The sequence below is a fragment of the Dryobates pubescens genome, chromosome 21 (genome assembly GCF_014839835.1).
Source record: "Dryobates pubescens isolate bDryPub1 chromosome 21, bDryPub1.pri, whole genome shotgun sequence".
Classification (NCBI taxonomy): Eukaryota; Metazoa; Chordata; class Aves; order Piciformes; family Picidae; genus Dryobates; species Dryobates pubescens.
In genome coordinates this window covers 14,230,225-14,244,257 of record NC_071632.1, presented here as the reverse complement: position 1 = coordinate 14,244,257, position 14,033 = coordinate 14,230,225, and the positions used below count along the sequence as shown (strand labels likewise).

At 41.8% G+C, this 14,033-nt stretch overlaps 1 protein-coding gene across 2 annotated transcripts in view; it reads left to right on the top strand.

Moving 5' to 3' along the window:
- DPP6 (dipeptidyl peptidase like 6) overlaps window positions 1-14,033 on the top strand; it is a 385,855-nt gene that overhangs the window by 216,468 nt on the left and 155,354 nt on the right. For both annotated transcript variants that reach the window (XM_054171251.1, XM_054171252.1), the window contains exon 2: window positions 5,505-5,619. In XM_054171251.1, coding sequence (XP_054027226.1) covers window positions 5,505-5,619 — 115 coding nt within the window. The remainder of the gene's footprint in view (window positions 1-5,504; window positions 5,620-14,033) is intronic.

Sequence of the window (14,033 nt, the reverse complement as noted above, 5' to 3'; positions counted from 1 at the left end):
AATTTTTTATTCCTCTCACTCTAAAGTATTAACTTCAGCATCTGAACAGCTGAGTTTACTGGAGCTTCAGTCTGAGGCGCTCAGAGTCTATCTGCAAACCGATTGGTATTCAGCATCACACTTCAGCCAGAGCACAGCTCAGGGCAGTCTGCAGCAGCAGAGAGGGAGGGATGTGAGTGGGGAGAAGAAAAGGGAAGAAATTTAAAAAAAATACCACCAACCACCACCACCACCAAAAATCAAACAAAGGCAACTCAGCTTGAATTCAGAAATGACAGGGATGCGGTTACATGCTTATTACTGTTTGTCTGTGTTATGATGCTACCTAAGTTGTTTAGTGACTGAGGTTTCCACTGTGCCAGGCAGGGGACCAAAAATTATTCCTGCCCACAAAACCCCTCCATCCTAAATTTTAAGGCAGGAGAGCAGCAGAGGATCCAGACAAGTGGAGGAGTGCAATGAGATAGTAAGGCAGTGTTGATCGGCAATGTAACCAGAGGTCTCAGCAAACCTCCTGCTGTAAACACTACAATGCATCTGTTTTACTGATGTTGTCACTGCTATTATTTTTTTGTTTGCAACACAAGGTTAATGATCTAACTGTGTGGGTTACTCACTCTAATTTGTTGTACTGTTTAGCAGTTATAATCTGCAGCAATTTCATATTGTAAAGAACTAATTAACAGCAAGATTACTTTTCCGCTGAACATCATAGGTGTTTTTGCCAGAGATTACAGTTTTCCCACAACTTAATTCCTCAGCAATGTTTTTAATGGGGGCTGTGGCTCTGAAATTGGTGAGCTGACTTGCTAGAGAGACTGCACTTGCTGTTATGTCATGAGGCAAAAAGTTTTAATCCAGAGCAAGGGAGCCTGAGGTGAAGGCAGGATGCATATTCCTCAGTTAACTGTGTGTTGACGAGCTTGCTGAAAGACTTTTCATGTACTGTGTTTGTCAGTGTAGTATTTCAGGTTATTCAGTTAAAATTTGGAAGCAAACAGTAAAAAGCAAGCAGGAATGGCAGGTATGGAAGCTATGCACCACAACTGCTGTAAACCTCATCCTGCTACCTCTGAAGCCAGTGAAACATCTTAAATCTGCTTTTGTTTCATGACGTGAAGTTTTTTGGGGTTCAGTTTTTTTCTCCTTTTTTCTTCTCTTCTCTTTCTAAAGTACTTAGCCTGGAAAAGAAGAGGCTCAGGGGTGACCTCATTGCCCTCTACAACTACCTGAAAGGTGGTTGTAGCCAGGAAGGGGTTGGTCTCTTCTCCCAGGCAACCAGCACCAGAACAAGGGGACACAGTCTCAAGCTGCGCCAGGGGAAGTTTAGGCTGGAGGTGAGGAGAAAGTTCTTCACCGAGCGAGTCATTCATCATTGGAATGGGCTGCCCAGGGAGGTGGTGGAGTCACCATCCCTGGAGGTGTTCAAGAGCGGATTGGATGTGGCACTTGGTGCCATGGTCTAGTCATGAGGTCTGTGGTGATAGGTTGGACATGATGATCCTCGAGGTCTCTTCCAACCTTAGTGATGCTGTGATACTCTGGAGAAACTGAGAGCAGAGTTCAGTCTCCTGTCTGCACCCATGGCCCAGTGTCACCTGTTTCAGCAGTGGCCCTCACACATGGCACAGCTATTTGGAATGCGTGTATGCCAGTATAACACACCTAAGTTTTGTTGTTATTGCACAAAAGTGACAACTCCATGTTGAAATAGACTAAGAGGCCCACCATGGTTATCCTGATATTGGTTCTTCAGAGAATTTGGTCTAGGATATATATTGTTTGTTGAATAAAAACAACAACAACAAAAAAAAACAAACCCCAAAACAACCAAAAACCAGCTACAACCAAACCACCTGTGCTTGATGAATTTGTGCTTTAATAACCTGTTACATTATTGTTGTACAGCCACTGTGCTGGCAGCGTTTTGGCACATTTCAAATAATCCTGCCAAGCAGAATGTTGTTGACAGCATCTTGGCTTAGAGCATATCCGGCGGCCATCCATAACATGTCAGCACGGTGATTCTTTCACAGGCAGGAAAATATGTCATCACAGAGCTGTGTTTTATAGGCTTGAAATGCTGTAGCTGTCTGGATTTATGGCTTCAAAGTCAGCTTCACAGGTGGATGCTGTTATTTTTCGATCATAAATTAAGATGAAGGTGGTAACAGTTACAGTTTTCAGTATGCAGCATCAGTGAAGCGTGCTTATCTTAAAACCTGTAGTAACATCTGTGTTACTTTTCTAACCAAAAACTAATGGAGATTTTATAGAAGAGAAAGGAGAGGGTGGAAAACAAACAGCAAAGGCAACTGGGAGAGAAAACAGACTGAGGGGCTTTAGCTTGCTTTCAGAGGTCATGCAGGGGTTGTGTTATTCATGAGAAGCCGAGAGCAGGTGACTCCTACCCATGAGTGACTTCGTTTTGCTGTTTCCTTTTATGCTGTTTTCAGTAGAATCATTTGGGCAGAGCAGAAACAGTGCATGCTTGATTTATTTCCATTTGTGCACTAGACCCAGATTTCAGTGTTGAAACCAAAGCAGTATCTTTAGGATTAGCAGCCACGGTTCATGAAGGGTATCTGCCTCTGGTTGATTTAGATCTCTGTGTTTACAGGGGCAAGCTGGGATCTTTGAGGTGTAGGCAAATTATCATTTTGTGCTGTGTGTTGGGAACAAACTCTTTGAGGTGCCACTTCAAGAACATGATTTATGTGCTTGAATCTGTACCTGCCTAGGGCTTAATTAAACACCTTCCTGGCTTTGGTCCCAAGAACAGAGGCTTTCCTGAGCAATGTGAATAGGCAGCTTACATCTGCTTGTGGGAAGTCCTGCTGAAGGGTGGGAGTTTGCTGCCAAGGGCATAGAGTATCATGGACCAGTGGTGAGGCTGTAATCTCCTGGATGTAAAAGCTGGTCACAGTGACAGAGCAACATCTCTCTCAAATTAACAGAAATGCAGATAGGGAAGATGTGAGGCAGCAGTGCTGCTGTGTGTATGGCATGATGAGAGAGCAGCTGGTTTACTGTGACTCCCATCGAAAGAGACTTCAAATGACAGAGAGGAACCAAAAAGCTGCTTTCCAAACCTGTGCTGGATAAAGCTTACCTTTCTTTGAAATGTCATTTATCCCTTTAGGTGTTTTTTTTTTATCAGGGGAAACATTCACTTTCTGCTTTATTGGAATGTATTAAATCCCAAAGTTTTGCTCATGTTTTACTCCTCTTGGTGCACTAGAAATTCCCAGGGGCTTTGGTTGTGATTTTGCTCAGATATCAAATGGGTGGCTGGAGGATTAAATTAATGGTATTATGGCATGATAATGGGTACAGTGGTAGTATTGATGTCCTGAAAGCTTAAGCATGTGCATGGATTTCTATCTCCCTGGGACTCATGGACCAGGAAACCTCACTTAATGCAAGGGTTTATTATGGTTTTTATCTGCATCTGGGTTTGCAGATCCTAATTCTACTCCTTGAACTCTTTTTTTTTTCTTTCAAATTTAAACCTGCTGGATGAGAGAGGGCTGTTAGAATGTTGTCAGGAATGTGACTGTTTCCATCAGTCCTCTAGTGCTGCCTGTGTCTTACCTCTGTCCTTAGACACTGATGTGGCTTGGCTGGGTTTCTCAGCTACTTCTTCTCGGTTCTGTCATCTCTCTAGGTCCCACTGTGCCCTGTTGTGAAAGGAAGAATATTTCTGCCATTTATTTAGCAGCCCTGGATTCTTTTCCTGACTTTATTTCTCAATTTGTATGTGACCCTGGGAAAGGCACAGGGTCTCTTTGGAGCTTATTTGCACCACTTGAAAAATGAGAATCGTAACAGTTTCCTAAAAAAAGGTGTTAGAAGAGTAAATTAATTAACATTTTTATTCATGCTTAGGGTGAGGTTGCTGTAGAAATGCAGGAGGTTGGTTGGTTGGTTTTGGGTTTTGTTTTATTTTGGCAAAATGGAATTTCTCAAGGCTCCTGACCTACTTTTCAGATGTTTCTCTAGTAAGAACAATAAAATACACATTTGTTCTTTCCAAGCAGAAAGCCAAGTTCAAATGAGAAGGCAAAGACGGGAGGGTGTGCTAACCTCTACCCTTCTTTGCCAGCAAGTCTTTTCCAGAACCAATATATCAAAATGCAGATGCTACCCAAGAGGTTTAATGCCTCAGACTTGTCTTTCTGTTGCAGAATTATAGCCTTTGTAATGGATAGATCCCCAAACAGAGAGAGTCTCAACATTATCTTTTTTTTTTTGTTTGTGAACTAGATCTGTGACATGGAAAAAGCTGAAGACTATTTCCCAGCATTGTTTAAAATCAAAACTGTGAGGTTTGCCTGACCTCTCTGTTCAGCTCATGTTGCTGTGTATAAAGAAAGGTTACAGTAGGTGAAATAAATTCTCTGGATTACAGAAAAACTTAATCTGTTATAAAGATTTTTTATTTTCCTGGAAAAAAAAATTAAAGCTAAAACCAGGACAATCTTTTAAGGAAGTCTTAGACTCACCATCCCTCATAATCAAGGAAATGAAGCAAAAATTCTAAACCAGTGAGGCTGACAAGGAGGAGGAGCACCAGAGTTGTTCTGGCTGTGAGGCCAGATCACTTGAGTGAAAATTCAGTCTACCAGGAAAGTGAAGTTCACTGATACTTCACACAGCTCCTGGGGATGCTTCACTGTGTGCATGAAATCACCTTTAATGCACAGCACTAAAGGGAATCCAACAAAAAAGCATGAAAGACATAAAGTGCAATAAATATTTAAGATCTTGTGAATGCGAACACGGCACTTCATAAAAACCTGTCTGGAGAGCAGGGGTGCAGTATGCATCATAGGCAGAACATATGGCACAACCACAGTGAAATCAAAGCTAATCACTGAATAGTGATGGAGCTTTTATTCTAAAGTTGCATGGATGTGATTAAATTTAATGTGTATGCTAGATGTGAATCCTGTCTTCGTATCCTTAGACCTCCCCACCTTGAAATGCATGCAAGGTGGCCTGAGGAGATGTGATGCTTTCTGGGAAGACAGTAAAGTTCACCATGGGAATATCTTTATTGATTTGTGTCTCCATACATGTCCCTGTGAATTATTTATCTTCTCTAGCATTTTATTATAGAAGTCTCTTGGAAGTTACTGTAAAGCTCTTTATTTCCAGCCTTAATGAGGATTGGTAGGAAATTGGTTTCAACAAATGAGTTTGTACGAGTGCTGGTGTGGGCATCTGGTGTCCCTACACGAGGAGGCAGTGGGAGGTGAGGGTTTTACTACTGAGCATGGAAGCATTGCATTTATTCATTATATAATCTGTCTTGGAATGAATTCAGTTAATACACAATTCATTATATTGGCACAAATTGTGTTTGGATGACAGGCTTCACCTGCCGTGGTTGCAGGGGGCGTGATGTGGTTCTGCAGAAATGCATTGCTGTTTGGATTCTGCTGTTTGTTTCCTTGTGTAAGAGCCTTTTCTAAATGTTTGCTTTCCTTTGATGTTTCTAGGAGCTGGTGGGGAGTAATCCTCCACAAAGAAACTGGAAAGGAATTGCAATTGCCTTACTTGTTATTCTCGTTATCTGCTCCCTGATTGTCACCTCTGTTATACTCCTTACACCAGGTATTTATAACCTTTAACTCACTTCCATTTTGGTTTTCTTCTGTGATTTCACACTTTCAAGGGTAAAGGGATTGCAAACTGACTGCAAAGTCAACATCAGAGGAATAATCCTTCTTGTTCTTTATCTTGATGTGAGGCTGAGTTCAAGGCCATTCTCAGGTAGAATGTTTGAGAGTTTTACATTTCAATTCCAAGATCGGGGCTGCTGAGCTGAAGATAGGAGCCTGAAACTTGGTTATCTAAAGAGATCAGGAGTATCACTTCAGATGTGCCAGGGCATGAGAGACATCTGCACAGGGCAGTCAGTTAGGACACAGGACTTCCTGAAGTTCATGCCCACATGGAGCAGCAGCTGCCAGTTGGGTGGCATACAGCAGACCATCTAAAATAACATCGGATGCCCACACTTAGGCACCTAAATCCCATCCCATTCAAATGGACTGATTTTTTTAGATCAGATCATAGTGTTTCAGCTTTACAAAGCAATTCCAGATAGCCATGTTCTAGAGAGCATCTAAACACAGCAAGTAATTAGTAAATTCCCAATGAGGGACTCTTGGAGTTAATACCCTTACCAAGTTTCAACGAAGTTCTGTGCATGTAACCTCTGTAAATTACTTCTCTTACAGTAGCTTCTGAGATTGTAGGCTTGAATTCTAATGTGGTATCATTATGGTTATTGATTATTACATATTTATGTAGCCCTGTATATTTCCATGCCTACTTACAGAGCAGCAATAAGGTGCTTTTGTGGCTCTGAGGAGATTGTGATCTGAATACAAAAAGACAAACAAATGAGATGACACAGAAAAGATAATTCAGTGTCAAAAAGAGTGAGGAGCTACACAATGCAGGAGAAGGCAGAAGGTCCTCTGCAGAAGGACACAGAAGAGAAGAAAAGGGGATCCTTCTTGAATGAGTACATGTGAGTGGTTCTGGGGGTAGCAGGATAGAAAGCACAGAGCTGAAGAGAAGAGTGCAGGCAAGGGAGAAAAGAAAACATAGAAAATACAATAAAACAAGACAGTGAAGTGGAAAGACAAAATGGAAATTGTGTGGCAGAAATTTCTACCTTGTAGCCTGTGAGCAGTTGAGGTGTGGACCATCTTCCCTGACAAAGCTTTAGTCCCCCAGTTCTCTCTATGGTAGACTGGAGACAGTGATACGTCAAGAAATGCAAGAGTGCATGGAGTTAATGTCAAAGTGAGTGAAACAATCTTATTTTCCCTTGGGTTATTTGTCATCATGCCATGCTCAGTTTATTTCATGCTACCCTGAAGTTTTCAAAGTAAATGTAAGTAACACCTGGTCTTATCAGAGTAATTAAGTAATTAAATTAATTAAGGTTAAGCTTAAGGATAATTTTCAAACATTTATTTTGATAAGACTCAGATTTAACACCTTTAGACAGTGCATTTCAACTCTAGGATATCTTGGGACAAAGTGTGTGAACTGTGTTCACATCAGGCACTACTTATTTGCAGCGAAAAGTAAACCCCTTATCCATTAGGTAGGGAAATGCCACCCAAAGAAGTGGGATTCCATATAGATGAATATGTGGGGAGAAGTATAAACATACCTATAAAGTCCTAAAGACAGTTGAAGCCACAAGTCTTTCCTTTTACAAGACCATCTGTAATAATGATTTATTTATGGAGATGGTGGGAATGATACCTGGTGAGGATTTAGCAGCTCTGGCTTCAATTCTGGGCCTAAATGTAGACCTCACATAGGACTTCTCCTGAATCTTGCTCCCATTTCTCCATAGGGAAAACCACACATAGAATCCCCTAATGAAAATTATGACTATAGATACTGCAAGTGCTGTTGTCTGCTGCCCAGACAGAAAAAGCTGTATGGAGCATTGAGAATCTACAGTTAATATTCTTTAATTAAGGAAAACACAAGTAAATATAGGTTATGATGATGACTTTCTATTTTAGGTCATATGAAGTGGGAATGTGAAATGCCCACATTCAATGTTAAGTAAAATTCCCAAGTGTATTTGTGTGTTTATGTTTGTATATATATACACAAAGACATTCTCTGGTTGGGACATGTGTGCACACAAATCTGAGCACAAAAATCACACAGTTACTGGTCTGCACTTGGCAACACCACCACACAGCAGCGTTGAGAGAGCCTGTGGGCTTAAAACATAGAAATATGTAAAGTCACTTCCTGTGCTAAAATTTTCATTCATATGCTTTGAGCTGTATAATTACTTGATTTGCTGGTAAACTGGGCTTGGGGTAGTTTTTAATTCTGCTGATCTTTCAGAATGTGTCTTACATACAAAAACTCTGAGCTCAGTGCTGCTTCTGTTTTTATTATGGATTCAGACTGCATCATGGCGAGACTGCCAAGAGTAAAATCAGATAGCTTGGGTTGCTGCTGTGGCTTGGCAGCAGCTGAGTTAAATCTTCTCTTGGGCCACTGGCCCTGGAGCTCATTACAAGGATTCACTATGTCAGAGGGTAGCAGGAGGCTCATTTCACAGACATTTCCCACCAGCCAGTGCTAAGTGAGACATTGAGACTGGCTTGACAAATGTAGAAAGTGCTACACTGATAATTCTGACTGGGGATAGCACTTCCCAGTAAGGTAGGAGTGGTGAAGATGGAGGAGCCTGTCCAAAATGAGAAACAGAGCCTGCATTTTCCTGCCATAAAATAGTTCACTGGAAGGAGAAACATTTATGCTGTGGTAGCCAAACCTAAAAAGAAGTGACAGATTTTTGAACAAGAGGCAAGGAAGGGGCAGATGAGCAACGAAGGAAGGAGGCAAAGCAATTTTGTGGATGTTCTTGGGAAGCTGCTGCCAAATTTGAGAGTGGCATCATAAGCAAAACAAACCTCATCTTCACTGAAAGTGTGTCAAGTGGGTGATGCAGTCTGGCATGGACAGAGCACAATGCTTATGAATATTTCAAGTATTTTTAAATCTTCCTTCTAATGAAAACATTGGAGTCCAGCCTGACTCTCTTACACTACTACAAAAGACCTTTTACATTTTACCTCTGAATTCTTATTTTTTCCTGTCTGCCTTGACCCTTCTCTGACTGGGAAACCATTTGTATCTAAGTATTTTGCTGTTGGTTTGAAGGCCTGTTTTGCAGTGCAATGCCAAGGCATGCAATGTGGAGATGCTCAAAACCCAGTGCTGAACATCATGCAGTGCCTACAAAGAGTACTTTGGGACATACATAGGACAGAGTGCAGTGTGCAGTCGTGTAATTCATATTCAGATAAAGAGAAGTGGTTAACTGGACCCATAACTTGCATCCTGGTGGTAACATTTCTCAATATTTTGAAAATTGGGGTAGAATCCTGGGTGGTCTCCTGCAAAACCAAGAGTGGTAGAGTAGGGAATGGGGAAGATTTGCTTAAGGTATTTAATTATTGAGAAAAAAAAACAGCAGGGGGATTTATATACCTCTTCAAGATTCTTTTGCAAAACAACCCAGACCTTTAAAGAAGGCTTAAATGCTGGATTTGGCTGCAGAAAGACTAAAATTGTTGTCTGGGTTTCTCAGAGGCAGGTCACTCACCCAGCTTTAGGATCAGCTCATAAACTGGGAACAGGGCTCTTTACGGTCCACAGACATTGTAATTACAGTAGCAGTGCTTTGATGCTAGCTAGTGCTGAGCTCTTATTTCATAAAACCCTATCAAAGTTTCAGCATTTCTGTGATTTGTATATCCCTTGGTATTCCAGAACAACATTGTCAAAAGAGGCAGTAACTGGTGAAAGCTTGCATGGAAGTACAACATAGTACACGACAGGCACACAGCTTCCTACTGTGGCGGTTTGGAATTTCCCACTACGTTAAGTAAAGCACGGCTCACTCGGTCAGGAAGCAAATGGAAGCTGTATTTCCCAGGCAAAAACTACACTCTACAATGGAATGCAATCAATATGTGCAAATATACAGGATTGACAATATGATACAGGTATTTACAATCAGAAAACAGCACAGAAACCCCCCCTGGTCAAAACGACCAGGGAAAGCTGCCCCACTCCCTCCCCCAAGCCACCTCCTTTCCCCCTGTAATTAGATGAAAAGAAGAAAGATGTTAGAAGGGATGTTAGTTCTTATCTGCAAGGTCAGTAGCAGCGATAAGATTCTCCCCAGCTGAGCAGAGCAGCTAGAGAAGAGGGAAAGGAATGAAGTGGAATGTGTAAGATTGCTTGGGTACATCTGACACATTCTGGCCAATGAAAGTCGTTCAGAGTAATCTTTTGTTTTCCTTTTTACACCCAATTGTGAATTATTTATGTTTTTCCACTTTCCTGTTTGAAATCTACAGCTAACTTTTAAAGGCATAGCCTGAAACTGCCACACCTACTCAGAGGGATTCTGATTTCATGTGTATGTGAGTCCTGCTGTTCCACCCACCTCTGAAAGACATGAAGCTATTTACACCAATGATAAAAGTGTGGGACTGAGCCTTTCCTAACTAGTGGTTGCTCACTTGTTGCAGCATATGGCACCTGTATGCTCCCATTATAGCAGTGGGTTTTGTGTATTTATGTAAAGGCATGCAAAAGCTTAAAGATATCAATGTGTGTGTGCACATATGAGTTATCAAAGCCAAGGAGAGGATGCAATCCTACAGAAATTTTGGTTAAGAAAACAAAACCCCAAACCTCCTGTGGTGGGATTGAAGTTTCTCCCCAGCATTAACTTTTAAGCCAGACCAACTCAGGTAGAAGCAAATGAAGCTGTATTTACAAGCAAAAACTACACTCTACAATGGAATGCAATGAATATGTACAAAATATACAGGATTTACAATATTATATGGGTATTTACAATTAGCAAATAACATGCAAACTCTCCTGATCCAAAAGACCAGGGAAACTGCTCCACTCCCCCTCCAAACCTCCCCCACCTGCCCTGTACCAGAGAGAGAAAAGAGAGGAGCTGAGAGAAAGCAGTGTTAGTTCTTATCTCAAGGTCAGGAAGAAGCCTTGTTATCTCCCATGAGAAGCAGAACAGCTGAGATCAGAGGAGAAGAGAAAAGGAATGGGAATGGAAGTGTGAAGAATTGTTATGATATAGCTTCTCTTATCCCAGACATTTGTCCAATGAATTTGTTTAGAATATTTTTTGTTTTCCTTTTTCCACCCAGTAGTGATTCATTTGTATTTTTCTACTTTTCTGCTCAAAATCTGCAGCTAAAATGTACTTCTCCCAGGCAAGCAGTACCAGAACAAGAGGACACAGTCTCAGGCTGCGCCAGGGGAGATACAGGCTAGATGTTAGAAAAAAGTTCTATACAGAAAGAGTGATTGCACATTGGAATGGGCTGCCTGGGGAGGTGGTGGAGTCACCATCACTGGAGGTTTTTAGGAGAAGACTTGACGGGGTACTTGGTGCTGTGGGTTAGTTGCTTGGGCGGAGTTGGATTGGTTGATGGGTTGGACGCGATGATCTTGAAGGTCTCTTCCAACCTGGTTTATTCTATGTATTCTATGTATTCTATGTATTCTAAAGGCATAGCCTAAACCCCCCACACCTCCCCAAATTCCTTTAAACATTTTGCACAGGAGAAGCCTAGTTTCTAGCCCTCCCTTGTTTGGACATGGGGGCAAACAAGGACTTCTTGCACATTTGTTCCTGATGCTTAAAGCTTTCTGGAGTGACACATTAAGTTTGTCCCGTTCAAACCTGACCTTTAGCTGGAAAAGCTCCATATTAAAATGTTTACAGAATTCATAGGGAACATTTTTCAGAGCTGGTACCAAAGCAGTCATTGCACAGCATTAATTCACAGCACTCTGCCAAACAGACAGAGTCTTCTCTGCGTCTTCTAGAAAGCTTTGTATGGCTTTTGGTGCTTGGAAAGACCAAAGAAATATCCTGTGACCAGATGTGCAAGAGTGTCATGAATTTGTTCATAGGTGTTATATAGAAATGTGTATTATATGCCATGAACAACAGAAAAAAGGGGAAAGAAAAGGGGGAAAAGTGGAATTTTACAGAAAATAGAAAAGCTGCCTGTTTGCTGTGTCTGGCCACTGCCTTTTGGGTACAGAAAGATTGCTAGGGCAAAAGAGGGATGGGATCTGCCCAATGATTGAGCAGGGATGGGAGCTCCTGGTATGCTGGCCACCAAGAAGTGGCTATTAACACACACTTAGCCACATGCTTGTGATGTGCAATAGCCCAGGGGGTGTGTGAGAAAAGCATCTGACACTGACCTGTAGCTGAGCTACAGGGATCACAGAAAGAAAGCTGGGCACCCAAAGGTGACTGAAACCTTCTACCCATCAAGCAGCCTCTGAGCATTGCTGGAGTTGATAAGAAGCTTGAAAGAAAGGGTTGAGGAAAAACAGGCAGGGAGGTCAGCTCATAGCCCTTTTCTGTTTGAATTTTCTTAGTTTCTGGAGGATTTTTGTTTTGATCATGTTTTGAAGAGCACATTTTTATCAGTTCAGCCCTCCTCCTTTTGGGTGTGCTGACTTCAAGGATGAGGTGCAGACAGATGAACCTAAAAGGTCTGACCAAGGCAGAATTGTCATCGTGCCTTTAATGTTGTATCAAAATACAATGGACATGGCTTTCTCTTGATTTAGTGCATAGCCTTAGTATTTGGGTGTGGGTTTCTTGGCACTCAAATCACAGATCCTTGTGACACTTGTACTACTGCCATGCTGCTGTGCTGTCAGGCCCTTGGCAGCTGCTGAGTCTGCTGGGGTTGGGGGACATAAGTGGAAAAAAGGTGGTGGCACATGCTTGATCATCTCCTTTCATAAACCCAAGGAGACCTCAAGGTCTGTGCAGTTCATTGTAGGCAAAACTTTTGTCCACCAGCTGGCTTAGATGCTCTAAGGCATGCTCAGTCTGCTGCTTAGGACAGGGTGGGCTGAGATCCCACAATTGCATTTCTTCCTCCAAAAATGTCTCTACTGAGGCCAGAGGAATGGAATGGACATTCTTAATGAACACTCTGACTTACCTATCTGTTATATGGGACATGAGTAAATCTGATTTTTTTTACTCAAAAATCATTGAATTATTGATTATTTAGTTATTTGTTTCCTCCCCAGGTCTATGGCTGACATTAATGCTGTCCATGGTTCATTATAGGACCAATCCCAGATATTGCAGCCCACAGCAGGAGACAGTAAGGGAATCTCAACAATATGCCTTAGGGAGGCTCCTGGACATTCATTCTTCAGTTACTGCCTCTCCCTCTTCCTCCTGTCCCTTAGGAGGAGTTTGAAGTGTTGTGAAGGTTTAGAGGTGGTGTGGCTCCCAGTCCAGCTGTCTCCATCCTGTACAGAAAGATGGAATGAGAAAGGGTTCCCATCCTGTCCTTCCCAAAGTCTCCAAAACAGAGGTTTGTTTATGCCTGTGCTTATGTCCTCATGGTAGGAAAGAGGGTATCCTTGTTCCTCAAAGCAGAATTTGGGAAGCAGTGACTGAAACAGTCATCATCCCAGAACTGTATGCAGACTCCAGTCTGCTCCGATCTCCCTACATACCCCATGACAGGGCCTTGCACCATGGTGAGAACTCACTGGAACGGCTTTCTGAAGTTCCACTGACCTGAATATTCCATTTTAATAAACAAAATGCAAAACAAAAATCCTTGGCAGAATACTCACACAGAGATTTGGCTGAGGACTTGCATTAATGTGTGCCTTGGAAGCCACACTGAGCAGTGTGTGATTGAAACCTCAGTCAGACTTGGAAAAACTATGAAAACTGGGGACTGTAATTTAATTTGGTAAAAATGATGGTTTGTAGCAAAGCAACTTTTAGTGTTTCACAGGGAATTTTCCTTGGTGATTTTCAGTGGTTGCAGGTAGCTCAGGGGCTTCAATTTAGAGCAGTAAAGAAGACTTTTTACCTCTGATAAATGGCTTAGAGCGTGATTCAAGTCTTTCTAATTACCAGTGTGTTCAGTTTAAGAAGTTCAGTTCTAAATAATGTTAAAGATAGGTTAGGCTGCATGACACTGATAGACCTCAGGCATGAGAATGCTGTAGTGAGGAGAGATGCTGAAGCAGGTCTCTGCTGTGGAAAAATGTGGCCTCATGTGTTCCTTTAAAGATCAAATGTGTTTAAAGCTAACTGAAAGGTTTCAATGCAAATATTTTTTCAGCCAAAATTGAATATTGGGAATGAATTATTCGTAGAAGCTGGCTGCTTAGCAGAACAAGAACAAAAAATGAGCATTGAGGAGGGGAAAAGAAGGACTGCATTCATCAAAAGTGGTGGCTTTAGATCTTCTCTAAATGTTTAATCTTTGAGACAATTAAAATACATTTTCATGTTAACTACCCACTGTAGAGTTCTGTGATATCCTACATAGACCATGTATCTGTAAGGCCCAAGAATCCATAAACACTTCAGGAGCCACTGTGGTGTGTTTCTCAGAATTTTCACCTAGCAGAGAGGT